This window comes from Rhinopithecus bieti, unplaced genomic scaffold, assembly GCF_001698545.2.
Source record: "Rhinopithecus bieti isolate Rb0 unplaced genomic scaffold, ASM169854v2 scaffold_9670, whole genome shotgun sequence".
Lineage (NCBI taxonomy): Eukaryota > Metazoa > Chordata > Mammalia > Primates > Cercopithecidae > Rhinopithecus > Rhinopithecus bieti.
In genome coordinates, this window is record NW_016806180.1 from 856,477 (window position 1) to 877,592 (window position 21,116).

The 21,116-nt window shown below is 42.1% G+C and overlaps 1 protein-coding gene across 1 annotated transcript in view; it reads right to left on the reverse strand.

Moving 5' to 3' along the window:
* Nucleotides 1–411: 411 nt before the first annotated feature.
* The window catches only part of LOC108531499 (disrupted in schizophrenia 1 protein), a 279,299-nt gene continuing 258,594 nt past the window's right edge, over nt 412–21,116 (reverse strand). The window contains exons 10-11 of the mRNA XM_017874999.1: nt 12,141–12,258; nt 412–1,641 (exon numbers count right to left, since the gene is read on the reverse strand). Of these exons, the coding sequence (XP_017730488.1) occupies nt 1,508–1,641; nt 12,141–12,258 (252 nt within the window). The 3' untranslated portion in view covers nt 412–1,507. The remainder of the gene's footprint in view (nt 1,642–12,140; nt 12,259–21,116) is intronic.

Consider the following 21,116-nt stretch of genomic DNA (forward strand, 5'->3'; position numbering starts at 1 on the left):
CAGCCCAGCAGGAGCCTGAAATGCCCTTGCATTATTGAGTACTGCACTGATATACTAAGGACTACATTGCCTATATAAGTACTCAGTACTCATAGTACTGAGTACTAACTGCCCTGTGTCACTGAGTTCTGTGCTGTCCTACTGAGTACTACCTGTGTTACTGCGCTCCACTGCCTTACTGAGCACTGCAGCTGTGTTACTGAGTTTTGCACTGCCTCTGACCTGAGTCCTGTACTGTCTTACTGAGTACAGTACTATATTGCATCGAGTAACTGCCTGTTCCTGAGTACTGCCTGCGTTACTGAGTATTGCACTGCGTTACTGAGGTACGCACTGCCTTACTGAGTCTGTCGTAATTACTGCGTACTTCACTGTGTTACAGAGTACTGCACTGTATTACTGATCTTGCCTGCTACTGAGTACTGCACTGCCTTACTGAGTACTGCACTGTATTCCTGAGTACTGCACTGCCTTACTGAGTACTGCACTCCCTGAGTACTGCACTGCCTGAGTACTGTATTGTATTACTGAGTACTTCACTGCCTTACTGAGTATTGTACTGTATTAATGAGTACTGCACTGTGTTACTGAGTACTGCACTATTACTGAGTATTGCACTGCCTTACTGAGTACTGCACTGCCTTACTGAGTACTGCACTGCCTTACTGAGTACTGCACTGCTTTCCTAAATGCTGCACTGCCTGGCATTGAGTGAAACAGGCTCCACGGGAAAACAGAACAGGCTCAAACATTTTATACAGGTTTTCCCTGATCCATCCACAGCCTCACTGTGGGTAAATTTCATAAATTTCCTGATGAAACACAGACTCTCAGGGATCCTTTCTTCAGGTGCAATCATTGCCACAAAAGGAAAATTGAAAGGTGGTATACCACTGAGAGGCTGTTGTCTTACCAAAATATCTTTTGGAAGTTGCATATTAATTTTTCTAAGATAATATTAGATCACAGGAGAAGTAAGGTGAAAAGCTGTTAATTCCAGACTCTGAGGTTAATTAGCTCTCTTAGATCGTGCACCTGTAGGAACGTGTAACAGGTATGATGACAGAGTCTTATGCTTGGTTTCCTTTTTATAGAATCTTGAATCAGGAAATATTTTAGTTGCAGCAGAAGACAAATGCTACAGAGAAAAGAGACATTTTTCCAGAATTCACCCCAACTTCTCTCTAATGGGGGCTGAGATGAAAATATTCTCAAATCCTGTGCAAGACATTCCCATGAATGACATGGAAGAGAAATTTTTGAGTGACATTTGGAAGGAAATTCAGCAAATCCGTCTCTCTCTCCATATTCCAATTTGCAGACTCCTCAGTTTCAGACTCATGAGAATGAACATGAGCCACCTTTCCAATGAAAGACCTCAAGGCTCTGTATCTCCATAATTAATTCAGGCACATTAGTTATGCAGGGGGAGAGGATAGCAGCCCCCCGGGTCCAAACTGTTGACATGGTGGCCCACCTCCCCCCCCCATCCCGTCTCTCCTCAGGCTTATGCTTCCCGGACACCAGCTGTCACGCAGGAAGCTGCAGCTTCTCTTTCCCCTGCCTCCTTTGCCGGCTGCAGTTGCAGGATCATGGCCTGCAGAGTTTCCTTCACCATCTGGAGCTCCCTCTTGAGAGACTGTGGGCACGTTGTTAAGGAGCACATTTGAAGGTGATGGTGGCCCTCTGCAGCCTCCAAGGGATTGATGAGCATGTGAGCCTACTGGAAGCAGATGGGCACTGCCACCTAATTGCAGTTTCAAGTTCTTTCAAATTGGATGAATTAAATATTAATATAAATTTTATACTTTTTCTTTTAAGAATGACTGCAATTTCTACAATGCCTGAGGTATTGACCATCTCAAGTCAGGTCTTAGAAAGGAAATGGAAGAGACAGCTCTTAGCCGAGACAGATGGCCAACTTAGATGCTCAATGATATGCAGTTGGCGTAACCATAACTCCAGCTAAGCCCCAAGTTGGGGCGGGGCAACTGTCAGATGCAAATACTCTTGACAGTGGAAAGGGTAGAATGCTTGAAATCAAAATCTCGTCGAGAAATACAGGATTTGGGTGACGTCACCATAAGTCGGGAGAGGCATACTGGACCAGACTCAGTTATTAACACGGTCTCTGTTCACCATTAACCAGTCTTGTCACCCTATGCAAACCAGTTAAAGCCTCAGTTTTCTCTTAAGATGATGACTTTGAAACCCCTCCAGGTCTAACCTGCTGTTACCTGTTAGTATATTCCCAGTGACTAGGAAGGGCACTCAAGACTAGATAGAGTCCATCAAAGGGCAGAGAGTCTGCTTTCTCCGGTTTGGTTCGTTGGTTCTTTTTTTTTCTGAAGCTGTTGGGCTCTTCATTTTCTAACCTATAAAGTTATTTCTCACATGGAGAAAACAATCATAGAGAACTTAGCAAACAGTAACAGATAAGGCTGTAGTTCTCTTAAGAAATGGGTTCTCGTCCGGGTGTTCAAGCAGGGGAATGTTTAACCAACAGTGGTTTTTCTGTCCACACATCATCCAGTTCATCCTTTCCCTTTTTACTTGTAGTCAGAACAACTCTAAGGCAAATGCAGGGTGAGAGTTGGGTTTAACAAGCAAACTGATCCATTTTCATCCAACAGGGACCAAGGGGGAAAGTAGAAATATGTTGACACCACCTAAATATGCTGAAGTCATCACATGAAGCCAGACCACTCCAATAGTACTAGATCAGACACGGAGGGAATGGAGAGCTTTGGGAAAGGGAGTCTGACTATTTACAGACCACCTACACTACCATGTGGTTCTCCCAAAGTGCAATGTCAATGCAACGACAAGAGAAAAAGACACCCTTACAAACCACTGTGGAAAGCGTTCCCTTTCTTTTCTTCTTCTTTTTTTTTTTTTTTTTCTTTTTTGAGACAGAGTTTTGCACTTGTAACCCAGGCTGGAGTGCAATGGTGTGATCTCGGCTCACTGCAACCTCCGTCTCCGGGGTTCAAGTGATTCTCCTGCCTCAGCCTCCCAAGTAGCTGGGATTATAGATGTCTGCCACCATGCTAATTTTTGTATTTTTAGTAGAAATGGGGTTTCACCAGGTTGACCACGCTGGTCTCGAATCCCTGACTTCAGGCAATCTGCCTGCCTCGGCTTCCCAAAGTGCTGGGATTACAGGCATGAGCCACCATGCCCGGCCTCCTTTCTTTTTTCAACAAGGAACTTCAGAGGATCCTGGGAATTATGCAAACGAATCTCTTCTAAGCAAATGTGCCGAACCACCCTGCAAAGTTCTGGCAGTTTTTCACCTTCTTGAAGCTTCACTAGACTCTATCATTTGTGTAATTTACATGCATTTACTACTAGGGTTCTCTCCTTGCATTTGAACTTGAGGAAAATGGGAGGTGGGTAGGAGGGGGCCCAAGGGAGGAAAGAATCCAATATTCGCCTTTCTTTTCTTTCTTTTTTTTTTTAAAGAGGCTTTGGTTGCTTCCATTTCTTGCATAGCTCTGCTAATCTTTAGTGAAAACATATACGACTTCATACAAGCAAAAGCGTAAGTGGTCCCAGACTGAATACCAAACTGGAATTTAATCACAAAGTTATGCTACAACTATGAAGAGCAGGCACGGAACTTAAGCAGTTTATGAATCCTGACAAACTCCTGAGATTTAATTACCTTTGACATGTAGCCTGGGACTACATGCCGCTATTTGTAATGTGCTAAATGATGACAAAGGTTTTTAGAGAGAGAACGTGAATCAAAATGTGATGTTTCTTTAAAAACTCATAAAACTTCTGGCACTGGCAGAACACACTGAAAAGGTTAAAAGTAAGGAGTGAGAAGTTTCAAAAGCAAAAGACGAAGTTAGTCTATAACTAAATTAACACATCAGCCCCTCATACAACAATTACTAACACAGATAGGGGTCAGAAAACCAGCATTTGAGGAGGTAATTCCCTAGCTATGGTGAGCTCGGCAAATCATTGAATGCTTAATTATTCTACTGGTAAAATACTGAATCTCGTACCTTCCTTACAGGGTTAGGGTTCCAAGAAATATTTTTTCCTTGTGAGAGTATAGTTTTTTTTTTTTTTTTTTTTTTTTTTTTGAGACGGAGTCTCACTCTGTGGCCCAGACTGGAGTGCAGTGGTGCGATCTCGGCTCACTGCAAGCTCCGCCTCTTGGGTTCACGCCATTCTGCCTCAGCCTCCGGAGTAGCTGGGACTACAGGCACCCGCCACCACGCCCGGCTAATTTTTTTTTGGTATTTTTAGTAGAGACGGGGTTTCACCGTGTTAGCCAGGATGGTCTCGATCTCCTGACCTCGTGATCCGCCCGTCTCGGCCTCCCAAAGTGCTGGGATTACAGGCTTGAGCCACCGCGCCCGGCCTAGAGAGTATAGTGTCTTTTGTGAGTCGTCATGAGATTTAAAGTTTATTTCTTAATATAACAGATGTAACAAATACCTTAGGCTCTGTCAAAGCAGGGTTGGACATCAGAAATCCTAGAAACCTCATTTAATGAGCCTGTGGGGGTAAAAATCATTAAAATAATAATTAAAATCATATTTTATTTGCAAAGTACTTCTCTCTAACCAACCTGCCTCTATGATCCCTTACAAAGTGTGAGTTACAAAGCATTTTGGATGTACTGGAATGGAAGAGTGCCCAGGGAAAAATGCACAATGGGGTGGGGGAAAGCACATTCGAGAATAATTTGTATGGAATGATCCTAATTTTGCAAACAAAGACTATTGAGATAAGCCATTTATAGGTCTAGAAAAGGGCTTCAGGAGGACAAAGTAGTGATCTCCAGGTAGAGGCAATGGGAGGGAAACAGCTTTTTTATTTTCCATACTTCTGTGATATTCACAATGGAAATGCATTGCTTTCATATTTAAATCAATATGTTTATAAAATAAACCACTGGAAACATTTCCCTGTTAAGCAGTTGGGAGAAATGAAAGTGCAGAGAGAGGTCCTCATTCTTTCTTTCATTCATTCAAACATTCAAATGTTTCCTGAGTTTCCACTGTGTGTTAACAAATGTTATGGACACAGCAGTACAGGAGTGAATCAAAGTCACTGCTATCATGGATGGCATAAATACCTACGAGAGCAGCAGACAGTAAACAGGCGCCATGTTGATAGTATGTCCAGCTGTGCCGTGTTCACAGTGAGATGGGAGGAGCTGTGGAAGGACCTGGAGCAGAGGGGTGACATGTCAGTTTGGCTGCTGTGCTGAAAATGGATTAAAGGGGGTAAGGGTAGAAGCAGAGAGTGACCAATTAGGAGACCACTGCAATCATTCAGGCAAGAAACAATCATGGCTTGACCAGGGTAGTGGCAGTGGAGGTAGGAGAGGTGGCTAGATTCTGGATGTGTTTTGCAGATACAATCAAGAGCATATGGTGAGAGACTGGATGTGGGACATGGAAAATGGAAAAGCCATCAAGAAGGACTCCCTGATTTTTTATCTGAGCAAATAATTAGAAAAACACAAAACACATCTGTATTTTATTAAGAAGGAGAGGACTAGGAATGAGCGTTTGGTGTTTTTGGTAGAGGAGGGAAGGAATTGGATTTTAGATAGGATAAGTTGGACAAGCTTATTAGCCAAGAGAAGATGCTAAGTAGAAAATAGATAAAAGTCTGGCATTCATACTGAACCATATATTTTTAAAAAATATTTTGCAACATTTTCTCGCTGACTTACAGAAAAATAAGCTATCTCATTTGATATATCTAAGCAAGATCTTAAGGCTAAGTAGTAGCTATAATCAGATTTTCTGATCACTAATCCAATAAGCTCATAGTTGAAGCCCATTGAGACACTTGACCTTGACCTTAATTTTTGTCAAAGAACTGAAAAACAATTGGAATTTTAGGCAAATTGAAATTTTAGGAAAATTCCAAAACTATTGAAATTTTAGGCAAATCCCAAAACTAGAATAAAGGTGCTAACTGCACCTAACTGCAAGAATAGGCCTCAAAAAAGCAGAATAATTCTTATGAGCCCTGTGCCTTAGGGACCTGAGTTGCTAAGTATCTGCCCCCCATAACAGATATGTCACCAAGTACCTGTGGTATCTAAGAAAATTAGCAGATTCTTTATAACAACGTCACAGGGATGAACATCCTAACATCTTTAAAACACCTTTGGAACCCAAGCCCATTCTTTACCTCCCTGGAATAGACTAGCCACATGGCAGGTAAGTATGTAACTTGCTAAAAATGTCTGTGTTTGCAATTAGCAAAGGAGTAAGACAGCAGGACACCTGCATTCAGGAATAGATGATAAGGCAATATTGTGATTTGGGGCACCATTTGCAAAAGATTCTGGAATTCTTTAGCTGGAGTCTTCTGTTTTTATAAGAAAACAATTGAGTGTCTTACTGTCAATGAAATGTCCAAGTGAACATTTCAATGGCTTAGTCAAACTTAGGTCTTCGGTTCATCTGACCTAGTTTGATTCAAAAAGAAACAATAGTACAAGTTGAGCATCCCAAATCCCCAAATCCAAAATTTGAAATACTCCAAAATCCAAAACCTTCTGAGCACTGACGTGATGTTCAAAGGAAATGCTCATTGGAACATTTCAGATTTTGGATTTTTGGATTTGGTGTGCTCAACTAGTAAGTATAATGCAAATATTCCATCATCTGAAAAAATCAGAACTTCAAAACACTTCTAGTCCCAAGCATTTTGGATAAGGGACCCTCTTATCATTTGAAAGTGCTGCTCCTATGCTACATTATTTCTTCTTGCCACCATTCCTTCCTGGGTAGCCACTACAGCCCATAGTGCTGGAGAATTTAGTACTGGAAATCCTCATGGAAAAGCCATGAGGATTGCAGTCTTTTAAGAAAAAAGAGGAAAACCTTGACTATACCCAAGACTTGATTCAAAGAATTTGATACTTGTACACGGAAACTCTGTGTTGCCTATCTTGTGCCAAGCCCACCTCGTGCTTAGCCAGAAGCAGGACAGCCCTGTGTCTACACCCTTGCCCTTCCCCACTCACTGTAGGGCTCCAACTCTTCCTTGTCCCGTTTCAAAGCCAAGTGAGAGCCTAAGGAAAGAACTGTGACTACTATATCTGCACCAGCCCACCACTCACAAAGCTTTAGATACTGCCATCTTAGGCTCTGGGTTTTCTTTCTTTTCCTTTCCTTCTTTTCTTCCCTTTTTCTCCCTTCCCTTCTTTCCCTTTTCCCTTCCCTTCTCCTTTCCCTTGTCTCTTCTCCCTTCCCTTCTCTTCCCTTCCTTCTCCTTTCCCTCTCCCTTCTCTCCCCTTTTCTTTCCTCTTTTCCTTTTCCTTTCCTTTCCCCTCCTTCCCTCCCTCCTTTCTCTTTCTTTTCTTTCTTTCTTTCTCTTTCTTTTTCTTCCTTTCTTTTCTTTCTTCTTTCTTTCTTTTTCTTTCTCCTTCCTTCTTTCCTTCCTTCCTTCCTTCCTTCCTTCCTTCCTTCCTTCTTTCCCTTCTTCCCTCCCTCCCTTCCTCCCTCCCTTCCTTCCTTCCTGTTCTCTCTCTCTCTTTCCCTCGTCTCCCCCTCTTTCCTTCCTTCCTTCCCACCCTCCTTCTTTGGCAGTGTCTTACTTTGTTGCTCAGGGTGGAGTGTAGTGGTGTGCAATCTCAGCTCACTGCGACCTCCACCTCCTGGGTTCAAGCAATTTTCATGCCTCTGGAGTAGCTGGGACTACAGGTGCGCACCATCACGCCCAGTTAATTTTTGTATTTTTAATAGAGATAGGGTTTTGCCATGTTGCCAAGGCTGGTCTCGAACTTCTGGTCTCAAGCAATCCACCCATCTCAGCCTCCCAAAGTGCTGGGATTAAGGTGTAAGCCACCACACCCGGCCAGGCTCTGGATTGTTTTTATCTATAAACTATGTGAGTGGAGCTCCATGATCCACATGATCCCTCTTCCAGCCCCTCAGCTCTAGAAGTGGAAAACATCTCCAAGGAGGCAGGACAATTTCCCATAATTCCTGTTACCTTGGTCTGTTCAAGCTAAAAATTTGAAAGTTGAACTAAACCAGGGTCCTACAGAGCTGTGGTGTTTGCGCACAAGCCTGGATGTATTTAGAGCATGCCGTCGAGCACCACCAAAACTAATCAATTGGGCACCATGCACTCCAAATAAGCAGAGAAATAGAATTCCACAAGGGCTTCCCAGACATGAATGTAAATACAACTGCAAACAGAACCAGAGTGTCTCTACTTCGTCTATGACTGAGGGGCAGGCAGAGCTACCCTGAGGGCTTTAAAATATGCCAAAAATGTACATATCACAAGTGTACTTCTTTTCCTTTGAAAGTGTGTTGTAGAAATTGAAGGAGGAAGAAAATGAGAAAATTCCTGCTTAAAAATCCACCTTAATTTGGAAGGTTTTTGGTTACAACATTTTGAGCATGGAGGAGACACTGCACACAATCAAAATGTTTTTCAAAACATAACTGCTAATTAGGACCCCAGATGACTGTGAAAATGCACTAGAGATTCACTCTACTGCTCCTGGAAGTCCCAGCTTGACTGGCTGTGAAGTCACACCTCCTGTCCCCTTCTCAGGCACTAGGCGTGAGCCACCTCTCCACCGCCAGCTCTCCCAATTAATGGTGCAGACTGTTTTCAGACACTCGCTACCACAGTAGCTGATGGGTTTGTGTTGTTATTTGGTCATGCTACATGTAATTTGGTGAGCCTGTCAGGACGATGAAGAGGCATGGGCTGTTTCCTCTCCCTCCTTGGATTTGTCAATCAGTGTCTTCTTGATAAAAGTAGGAGACACCCAGTAGGCTGCCCATAACATGAATATTAAATTAGGAGGCCACAAGGACCTATTTGGAAACTCAGTCCCACTGCCCACCCCTAGCCTCTGTTGATGCCACACTAATAGTCCTTACGCACACGTATGGTTTATGCAAAAACTAAGTGTTTTCCACACAAAGAATAAATATCCATGGTAGCATCTGTGGCTTGAGTCTTTCAGACGTGGACGTCCAATGTGGGCTTACATTAATCACATTCCAATGTGGACTTAGATTAATTGGGTACCCTCTACCTCACATGCACAGTAGGCTCTGGCAGCATGCTTAATGGAATCAAACAAAATACTGCACTCACTGTGCAATCCTTCTGTATCGCTTACAACAAGCTGTTTCTTTCAGCCACACTCAGCACTGTATCTTTGATCAAACATGGACATATAAACCAGTCAGAGTTTGGCTGTAGGATTCTGGCAGCCTCTCTGAATCTCTAGAGAAGCTCTCATTTGAAACAACGGCTTTTGTTTGTGTAGGGGAGCCTCCGTAGAGCCTTGTAAACATGTCTTTCTATCTTACGGTGTAATGTTCCACTCAAATTTAAGTGCCTCTTTGTATGAATTCAAAGACACCTTCTGTGTATTTATTCTCAATCAGTGACAGAACAAAAGACTGGAATTTGAAGAAAAGTCTGGATTGAACTCCATATCATTGTGTAGATTTTATTGGAGGGAGGGAGAGAGCTGACTTCAGTACCTAAACCAGTGCTTCTCTGCTTATCACAGCAGAGATCAGCGAAATTCTCAAAAAATGTAACATCAGTAAAACACTTTTATTATAGCTTAAAATTTTAAAGTAATTGTGTGTTCCATGGAACAGACCTGTCCATTTACGTATAGGCAATAGCTGCTTTCTGATGGGCCAAATAGGCCCACAGGGCTTGTGGCTGGAAAGTTCTGCTACTCATCAGAAATGACCTTGTGCCAGCCAAGTCGTTCTTATTTTTCGACTGTCAAGTCTTGCTTTTTTTCAACTGTCAAGTAGGGATAATAATCCCTATTTGTAGACGTTTTATCAGAATTAAATGACTTTTCATCTAAGCTATTGTGGAGCTACTGATTGATTTCTTTAAGTGTTTATTACAAAATAGGTGAATCAATCTACCTTGAAACTTTTTGTGCATAAATGGGATGTTCTTGGAGCTTGTGACTAACTTACTAAGAACTATGAGACAAATGGACTTGGATAACACTTTTCTACCTAAAATCATGCACTTACCCCTGGCTACGTTAAACGTACATTGTGAATATGGCCTTATTGAACCCCCATAAAAACCTTAGAGGTGTATGTTATCCTGACGTTACAGATGGGAACCCTAATGCTTAAAGAGGCATTATCACTTATCCATGATCCCACTGCTACTAAATCTGGCTTGGATCAGCTGTGGAAAAACTAAAAGGATCTTGTTTAAACACTGCTTAACCCCTTTTATTCTCAGGGGTCTTTGCTAGACCTGCCTCCCAGCTCCAGTAAAAATACGATCCAATTCCCCAGAATCAAACTAACCTTTTAGAAAATTTCACAACAAGAGACCAGCACAGAACCCTGACTGTAGCCCTTAGAACTGCTACCTGAAGACAGAGGTACCTCCTACTCAGGAACTGCCCATTTGGTGGGCTGGGGAACAGGAACTCCTTCATATCCACTGACTCTCTGCAGTGGGTTGCTCCTCTGTGCCTCATCATCTGCCCATTTGCTGGGAGCCATACCACCTTAGATGTGCTCAAAGATTTGTGACCCCATGAACATGGAATAAATAAAAACACCATCCTTATTCTATGTTTCTATGTTTCTTTGGGAAACTTTCTGATAATAGCTTAAATACAAGATTCTTAAGAGGCAGGAAATTATGAAGAACAGAGTATCTGCTTTTCAAAATTTACCTAAAGCAATGTGAAAATCGTTGCTGATTAACTTGAATAAATTTTCTGCTCAGCTTAATAAACAAGGTCAAAATATAAAGTTATAGCAAGGAAGGAAGCGTAGCATTGGATCTATCGTTAAGTCGCAGATCTGAGTATTTGTGACTAAGATTAATCCTTGGCCATTCAAAGCTACTTACACACACACACACACACACACACAGCCCATAAAGTATGGTAAAAACTGGAATTCTAAAAAGTAAGACAGCAATGACAAGCAAAGACCAAAATAGCTAAATTTCTCACAAATGCATCTAATAAAAGACATTCTACTGAATAGAAAGATGAATAGGGAAGTGTTTTTGGCTACAGAAGTGTCAACTTGTGATTAAATAACTGAAAAGATATAGGGCTGCATATCCCTTCACCCACTGTGTACCCATTCGTTTGCTCTCAGCAGAACTAACCAGTGACAAACTGTGTCTACAGATCAAGATAGAACAGAGTGCTTCATATGGATGCATACCTAAGCCAGTATGTTCTCAAGCCATCTTGCTCACTAGCAGCTAGTTTTGAGGAAGGTGTTTATAGGTTAACACCAAGGATGTTAAGTCTGATGCAAGAAATTCTATCACTGGGAACCAGAAAGGACTAAACTGAGTTCAACCATGTGTATGTACATGGTTAGAAGTTGAAAGGAAATAATCCAAAGTCCTGTTTGTTTTGTTACTTACTGCCCATTACTAAGTAGAGTTGCTAGATAAAGAAACTCAGAGGTGGATTTAGGACACTTGGTATTGAAAAAGCTCATAGGAAAATGAGCCAGTCAACTGTTTTCTTCCACCAGGGCCACACAGAGCCAGCTTTACACCCACTGGAAACTGCATTTTGCTTTGGCTTCCTTGTGTGCATGTCTGAACTTAATTGTTAGCGGTTGGGTTTAGCAATTAAAAATACTGAATTGCAGCCGGATGTGGTGGCTCAAGCCTGTAATCCCAGCACTTTGGGAGGCCAAGGCGGGTGGATGACTTGAGGTCAGGAGTTCTAGATCAGCCTGTCAAACATGGTGAAACCCCGTCTCTACTAAAAATACAAAAAAATTAGCTGGGCATGCTGGTGGGCGCCTGTAATCCCAGCTACTCAGGAGGCTGAGGCAGGAGAATCGCTTGAACCCAGGAGGTGGAGGTTGCAGTGAGCTGAGATCACACCATTGCCCCCCAGCCTGGGCATAAAAGCGAGCCTTTTCTCAAAAAAAAAAAAAAAAAGAAAAAAAAATACTGAATTGCTTACTGAAAACTAGAGAGAAAATGTTTCATACCTGATAATCTCAGAGATCTGAGGTGCTCTGCACTATAAATAACAGCAGCATCTATTTGTTGCCATCTTCTGAGGCATAACTACCCTTTAAAGACGTTCTTTTATAAAATAACTTTGTCTTGCTTAATCTGCAAGATGAAAAGGATATGAATGAGATCTTCATCGTGACTGTGGATTGCTGTGTGAAGTTGCTCTTCCAAGTACAATAGCTTCTTGCCTATGTCTTCACACTTTTCTCCAAGTTCTGCAGAAAGGATGTAAGATTCCTGGCAAGAGGGGTGGGGGAAACAAGATCACTGGTTAGAGCCGTGAACACAGACAGCACACAAAGGGAAGCTTCCTGGAAAGAGCTCTCCCAGTTTCTGCACCTCAGTCAGAATTGTGCTAGGGCCTGTGTCTCCCCCGGGGATCAAACTTGAGAAGTTGTGAACTGATTTCAAGTTATGACCAAAGAATGAGCTTTGTCTACATAGTTCCACAGGCTACCTCCCTTGTCTGGTCATTTCAAAGTGCTGCTTCCAGTATGTCAAGTCCCAAAGCGGATTTATCAAACAGAAACTCTGAATCTTCCAGCTGTATCAATGGGCAAATTCAAAATTTAATAGGGATTCTAAAAAAAGTGGGGAGAGGGGTCACAGGAGCAACTGGGCTAACCTGTAAGGACAAAGGGAATATTCCTTTAAGGACACAGGAATTGACTAGGGCACTGAACATTTGTTTATACACTGACCACAGTCTCTGAATGCTAGAATGTAAGTGCCATGAGGTGTATATTGCACATACAGCTGCTGCTACCACCACCATACATGGGAGCTTAAGCCCCATAAGAGCAGGATGATGATGTCTTGCTTGCTGCTGGTCCTAGAGTCCCTGGCATAGTATCTGGCACATGACAGGCAGGTAGTATTGATTGATTTAAGGAATGAACAGTCGAGTCTTAGAGCTCCTTCCTTCTCTCATGTTTTCCCTTCAAACTTATTTCTATGAGCCAGAAAAGGGCCTTCTTTATGTCACTTTCCTGCACAAAACCACCACAGAGCAGAGTCTAAACTCTGCCTTCATATGACCTGGCACAAAGCCCATGGTTCAGCTGTATCCCCTCTACTCCCCTAAAGGCAAGCTAAGCTTTGCCAGCCAGACTAACCTGTTTGCCTTCTCTCATGCTGTTCTTTTTGCCCATGCACTCTTTCCCATTCTTCTCTGAAACCCAACCTTTCCTTCAAAGGCCCCAAATAATAATTTCACCTTGTAGGGCAATCATTCTGATAAGTGCTGTGTCCACTCAAGTGAGGTAAGCTCCCTGTGGGTAAGGGCCATGGGTTCATCATTCATCCCAGGGCCCCAAGTTGAATGCTGGGCATGTAGGAGGCCACAGACTTGTAAAGGAAAACAATAAACAAGGTTAAGAAAATGAGAACAGAAGACAGAGATTCTTAGAATAAAGCAGGGGGAGAAGCAAGAAATGAGCTCAGAAATAAAACTTAAATGTAAAGGTAATATTTCCTCAACTAAGAGTGAAAAGCTTAGAAGATACACTAAAAAATTTTTGCAGGTAGACGCAGTGGCTCGTAGCTGTAATCCCAGCACTTTGGGAGGCTGAGGTGGGTGAATCATGAGGTCAGGAGTTTGAGACCAGCCTGGCCAACATGGTGAAACTCCCATCTCTACTAAAAATACAAAAATTAGCTGGGCATGATGGTGGGTGCCTGTAATCCTAGCTACTCAAGAGGCTGAAGCAGAAGAATCACTTGACCCCAGGAGGCAGAGATTGCAGTGAGCTGAGATCGCACCACTGCACTCCAGCCTGCACAACAGAGCAAGATTCCGTCTCAAAAAAACAAAAATGCATAAGGTAAACTATTAAGATATGTATTCAGCTTAAACTACAAGGTTACTACAAAAGCTACAGTGAATACCAGACAATAATAACAAAATGCCCAGGTGTGCGATAATAGTCCCTGTTTAAAGGTCTTTGGAGATTATGCGTTATATAATATTATAATCAGGATACACAAATAACAATTAAATTCAGGTATATAATTTGACTTTTGCTATATTAGCTTTAAAATTTACATGCCAATGGCCAACTACATTAGAATAAAATAGTGCTAGTGGGAACTGCAAATAACTATTGTAAATATTGGAGAAGTCTAGTATATTGAAGAATGAGCTACAAGCTACAGAATGAGCTATATACATTTACTGCAAGTAAGTGTACATAGAAAAGAAATCTAGTGGCAATAACATACAATTGTGGGGACATATGGACACAATTAAAGGAACTTTAATGTGAAGCACCCAGGAAGGTTTACTTGAAATTGACCATAACAGTGGTGAGAACACAGCAAATACATAAAAATCAAAGATTAATTCATTTATATATATATATATATATTTTTTTTTTTTTTCCTGATCCCAAAATAAAATTATCAGTCAAAGATGTGAAATTGAGGGTAGATTACACGCAAGTGTAGGAACTGGATAATGAGTAACACCGTCATCACATATGAAATAAATGAGACACCAAGAAAAAGAACATCTGGGAAAAAATGATTGACAGTCATGAAACCACAAATCATACAGGAAGGAGAAAAATACAGTGTTAGCAGGAAAATATATATGACTGAAAACACACTTAAAGAGAGAAAAAGCATAGACTCAGAACAGAAAACCAAGGAATTTAAAACACCCTTAAATGAAATCAAATGACTCAATCTTCATCTTACGGCTACAACAAATATGAAATCAAAGCTAAATTAAACAAATTTAAAATACAGTTTTACATTTCTCCCCCAAACATATAATTCCTGCTTGTTTTCCTTTTTAAATTATGTGCAGATTGATAGTAATGGCATAAATTTTGGAAAGCAATTTCAGACCACATAACAAGCGTTTTAAATTGTTCGTATCTTAGGACCCAATAATTTCCCTTCCTGGAATCTATCAAAAAGAAATAATTTGTTCATTTAAATTGAAATAACTTTTATTAAGCCCTTGTAATAAGCATGGAAGAATGCCTATCACATATATATCAAATAGAAATAAAAGATTTTCATGCAAAATGATGGCATTATAAGTATGGGAAAGAGGAAATAACTGCCCAACAATAAAGGGAATAGTTAAAATAAGTTCTGGTACATTAGATTTGAATTTAGCCATTAAAGTCATTTTTAATAAAAGAGCATTTAATGATGAAATAACTCAAATAGGCAAAGCATTAAAATATTTATAATTATTATTTTGTGGGGCAGTATTACAGGAAGTTTTATTTTCTTCTTTATACTTGCCTGAACCTTTAACATCTCTAAAATTTGGAAAAAAGTTACCAAAAACCCTAATTCAAACATAACGAAAAAGGAAGAAATTTACCTGAAATTTTTTTTAGTTTTTTTAGAGATTAAAAAACAAAGAATATAGCATAAGGGAACAAATTCAGAGAGCTCAAGTCACCTTGTTAGCTAACAGAAGATCTGACTGGCATTCTTTTGTGGGGCTGGTTTTCCAAGGCAGTTACAGGACCTCTCTCAGGCTTGTGCAGGAACCACTACTTGTTGGTCTGACAGCTTGTGATTCTCAACTGAGAGGATATTGAACGTGAACCAGGTGGATATGACTTAAGAGATGTATTACTTTACTATAATGCTCTCACTTGGAATCTTGGGAATAGAATTAGTTTAGACCTAAACTGAGAATTGACAGCTGATGAGAGGGTAGATTAATATGTTTCTATCAATCTGATGAAAAATTCTGTTCTGTCCAAAGAAATCTGTCTGTCCAGAGAGAGCAGGGTGGGATCAGAACTATGGGTATTGGCTGGGTGTGGTGGCTCGCGCTTGTAATCCCAGCACTTTGGGAGGCTGAGGCAGGCGGATCACAAGGTCAAGAGAGACCATCCTGGCCAACACAGTGAAACGCTATCTCTGCTAATAATACAAAAATTAGCTGGGTGTGGTGGCTCACACCTGTAGTCCCGGCTACTCAGAAGGCTGAGGTAGGAGAATTGCTTCAACCCAGGAGGCGGAGGTTGCAGTGAGCCAAGATTGCACCACTGCACTCTGGCCTAGCAACAGAGGAGACTCCATCTCAAAAAAAAAAAAAAAGCACCATGAGTATCAGCTGTGCAAAGTTGCCCAGGTCCTGCCTACCAGCCCATAAATCAGGGACTAGGCAAAACTTCCTTGGCCATTTCCATACCATGCCCAGTTATGGCAGAGTGTAGCTGTGGTCATAGCAACACACTTTTCTGGAACATTGCCTCTCCACCATCAAGAAACAGAGTTTATTACTTCTCCTATTAAACCTGGATGGCCCTTGAAATTCCTTCAATGTATAGAACATAGTGAAGGTGACACTGCCTGACTTGCAAAGTCAGGTCATAAAAGGTGACATGTCTTTTCAGATCACCCACCCTGGAACCCAGCCTCCATGTTGTGAGGAAGCCCAAGCTATGGGCGGGCTGTTTATAGACATCTGGATGAGAGCCTCACCTAAAGCCCTAGTCAATAGTCAGACTTGGGAAGGACCGAACCTTCAGATGGTCCCAGCCCCTGTCTTCAAGTCATTCAGCTAACACCCAGACATTGTGGAGCAGAGACACCCTCCTCACTGTGCCCCACCCCAACTTCTGATCTACAGATCCACAAATATCCTAAATAGTTCTTTTAAATCACTAAGTTTGTGGTGATTTTGATGCAGCCATAGTAGCTAAAACAGTGGGCTTACATGGGTTGTCCCTACACAGAACCTCACATGAGTGGACAAAACGATTGCAAAATGTTAGCAAGAAGTGCATCTTCACTGGTATCTAGTTAGGGAGTTAACTGATGAGACTTTTGAAGCTCACTAAAGTGCTAATGCCCAGATTTGTCTCAGGGAGGGGAGCTCCTACCCATGCAGGGTGCTATGGCCATGAGGCTGGGAAGTGCAACAAAGACATTACAATGAGTGACCACCACCACTGGTCAGTGATCCCAGATCCCTGGCTCCTAGTTTAATATCTAAGTTATTGAACAGTACAGGCACATTTTCTGAGGGGTGTGTGTGTGTGTGTGTGTGTGTGTGTGTGTGTGTGTGTGTTTATGCACCAAGTATAGTCAAAATTTCCTAGGAAATTCCTCAGGAAGATATACCACAGTAAGTCCAACATATCTGATTGCAATACAACCCACAGGGCCTCACTTTCTTCCAGCTTTAGGAGAAGTGGCTCTTTCTTCAGTGGACACTTAGCAGAGCAAGGTGCTCACATCATGAGAGGCAGAAAGGTAAGAAATATACAGATTCCTGTCTCCCGGGCCCTCACACTGGCCTTGGGACACACCCACTGCCTAGACTGAAGGACAACATTGCTGTCTATTTAAATGATCATGTCCTCCTGGTATGTGATGTTTATATGTTACGGTCACACAGGATGGCATAGTCTCTGCAGGAAGCATCGAGCGTATTACACTACTTCTAGTTTTTCCCCTGCTTTGAAAGTACCTTGCTGGAGTATGTTCTCTCAAACCAGTGGGCTTTAGGCCTTAGTCTGCAGAGATCCCCTGGTAGAAGGAAAAGGGTTTTTACTGTCAACCCTACCCCAATTTCTAATTTTATCTGTTTTATTTGTTAAGCCTTCAGAGAAAGCTAAATAAATAAATAAATAATGGGAGCTGTTGAAGAGAGTTTGTTTGCTTGTTTTAAAATAAAAGAAACTTTTTTTCAAAGAAGGTATCCTTAGTGAAAGCTTTGGAAGCACCGACATTTCTGTTTAAGCCAAAATAGTGAGTTGTAAGCCAGGTGTATTAGTCAGGAGGCTCTGCCTTGGGTTATAACTGCAAGAGAAATGGAACTTCCTTATCTTAACACCATCTTGTTTCCCAGGACAGCAAATGCATTTACAAAGATCTGCCTCCTTCAGGGCTACTAAGCATGTCGGAAACCTTCCCTGAGAATCTTAATACCTAGAAGCAGAGAGTGCTGCTGGATTTGGTAGGGGTCTTAGGAACCATCCTCAAGATTCAATTCCTTCTTTTACACACAAGAGGCTCGAAGAGTCTTTTAATTTTTATTTTTTTTATTTTTTTTGAGACAGAGTTTCACTCTTGTTGCCCAGGCTGGAGTGCAATGGTGCAGTCTCGGCTCACTGCAACCTCCGCCTCCCGAGTTCAAGCGATTCTCCTGCCTCAGCCTCCCAAGTAGCGGGGATTACAGGCATGTGACTCCATGCCAGTCTAATTTTTGTATTTTTAGTAGAGGTGGGATTTCTCCACGTTGGTCAGGCTGGTCTCGAACTCCCAACCTCAGGTGATTTGCCTGCCTTGGCCTCCCCAAGTGCTGGGATTACAGGTGTGAGCCACTGCACCCGGCCAAAGAGGCATGTAACTTGGACAAAGTGGTGATGGAAAGAAATCAGAGAAGCAAACAGCGAGCGCCTGAAGACATGGTGTTCTCTTCCCTTCTACCCTCAGAACTCCGCAAAGTCTCAATTCCTGGAGCATTCAGTCTTATTAAAGGGATATGCTCCCTCCAGGACACAGAGGCATACTGAGTGGAGATGACAGTGATGATGACCATGACAACCTGGGATGCAATGATGGGATGCAAGGACCCCCCCATTCACAAGTCCATAAAATACCAGGCTGGAAGCAGAGAAAAGCAAGCAGGCACATGGCAAAGGTGGCAAGAACGTCTCCTTTCCTAATAAGAACATGAGTATCTGGTCCCATCTCTCCCATCAACTCGGTGGATGGATTCCAAATGAACATAGTCTGAACCATGTCCACAACTTCACACACTGAGTGTCTCTCAGTGTGCAATTTGTAACTTTTGCTCCCATTTGTACTTTTAAATTAAATGTGATGTGACCAAAATAGAGAAAGCCTACATGACTGATACTTGATAATTAAAAATGCCACCCACTACAAAGCCACCAGGATTCCTAGCCGAAATGGAGTTTTGTAGGATTTGCAATTCTGAATGGATCACTGAAAGTACAGGTTGCTTGGCATTTCAAAATGTCTTTGAAGACTCTCCAGTAATTTGTCTTGTCAGGCAGTCCTTTCAGCAATTCAAATTATTATATTTTTCCTTTCTGAACATCCATCCCGTCATTTAGCCCTAGGAATCATTGTTTTCCCTGCAGGTCAGAATGAAAAGCAGCTACAACAGGTAAATGGTCTGACTGCTACACCTAACACCCCCTCTCTTCAAAACCCTGCAGATTCCACTTCTTCCAGGAATGCTCCAATCCCGATTCTCCAACCCTGCCTGCCTCTGGGTAAGAGGAATTCCTCCCTGCATGTGTAACCGCCTGTCTTCCTCACCAGATGATGACAGAATGATGTCCTGCCCCTGCCTCTGTCGTCCTACCTTGCTCATAAAAGGTGCCCAGTAATGCTTGTTGCAGCAACGAATGGAGACTCCTGTATCTTATGAGAACTTGGAAGAAGCTGTGCTGTTTTTCAGACTCCACTTCCAAGAGATCATTTCACCCAAGTGTAAAGAGCCAGGAAGGAAAACCAGCAAGAAGAACCTTTCTGGATGCTGAACACATGCCTTTGCCTCCGTGCAGCCAAGAACAGCCTGGGTTAATTTTCTTGCCACAGGGACAACCATGGGGTCCTGGGGTCCTCCACAGTACTGCTGTACACACATGGCTTTTATTGGCCTCCAAGAAAGCCCTACCATCTTCCCTGCTGTCCCTCCACACGGGAATGATTCAGTAGCACCGACTCAGCCAGGCAATATTTCAAATATAATTTGCTTAACTCACCTCACGATCAAAACCCATAGGCCTGAATGTTTGGGCAGAAATTTTCAGCTGTGTTGAATTAGAGCTGATGTCAAATTTCTGTCCTGCTCACCCAACTCAGGGAGTGTGATTTAAAAACAGAAAATGGGATTTCCTTTGTTAGGCAGGATTTTCCCATTAAAGTGACTTTCAAAAAACATTTTTCTATAAAAGTGTATACCCAGAAAAGCATTCCGTTGCTAGCCTGAGCAGATGTCTAAACCACATGCCCCAGTGAGAAGAACAGCCACAAATTCCATGACCAGGGTCTCCAAGGACATTTTTACTTAGTTATAGTTCCCATAAACAAGGCTTACGTCTTTCCCTATGACATTTGGAAGATATCAACATTTAAAATTTTAGAACTGGAGCTTATATTCAAAGGGTAGGGAATATATTACTAAATAATAATGGTTGTTTTGATAAGAGAAAGTATCTGGAAACAATATCTCATCAGGCTGTATCTAGAGTGATGAGGAAATCATATTTATTATTTCTATTCTGAATAGAAAATACCTTTGGAAGAGGTAACTGTTTACATTAAATTGCTAGGTAGGCGGGTACTACTGTGGCTGCCAACTCTACTTAGGAAAAGCTTCCACACCTAATAGAGCACACATTTGCAGAAATCTTATCATCAGTGGACATTTGCCACAAATTTGAGCAGACAGACTACACCTTGGGTTGAGTCACTGGACCAAGATGATTTAAATAGTCTATTTCTTAAGATGCTGTCAAGAGTTATTCTAAAGGGAGGGACTATGTGAAGTCTATAAGAGTGTCAAGAAATAGAATAAGAAAAATCTCAAAACTGAAGTAAGAAGTACTGCTACGATTCTAAGATTAATCTGAGAAAACAGGCAGTTACCCTTCAGGTCTCTCTTTCAGACACTGTGCTGGGGGCTGTGCTGAGAAGTCATCAGTTACTTCCACCCTTGCTAGGGATCAGTGGTGCAGGGGAGGGGTTAGTACCTGTAGCTCTAGCATGAACCTCCACCTTGGATACGGTACTCTTCGCTGTGACTCAACTGCTTACCCAGATCCTTATTTCCCTCGGCTGTGTAATAAGACATCAGCAACAGCTATCCACAAAAGTATATTTGCCAATCCACAAAAATATTTAATTCCTGGCCGGGCGCGGTGGCTCAAGCCTGTAATCCCAGCACTTTGGGAGGCCGAGACGGGCGGATCATGAGGTCAGGAGATCAAGACCATCCTGGCTAACATGGTGAAACCACGTCTCTACAAAAAAATACAAAAAAACTAGCCGGGCAAGGTGGCGGGCGCCTGTAGTCCCAGCTACTCGGGAGGCTGAGGCAGGAGAATGGCGTAAACCCAGGAGGTGGAGCTTGCAGT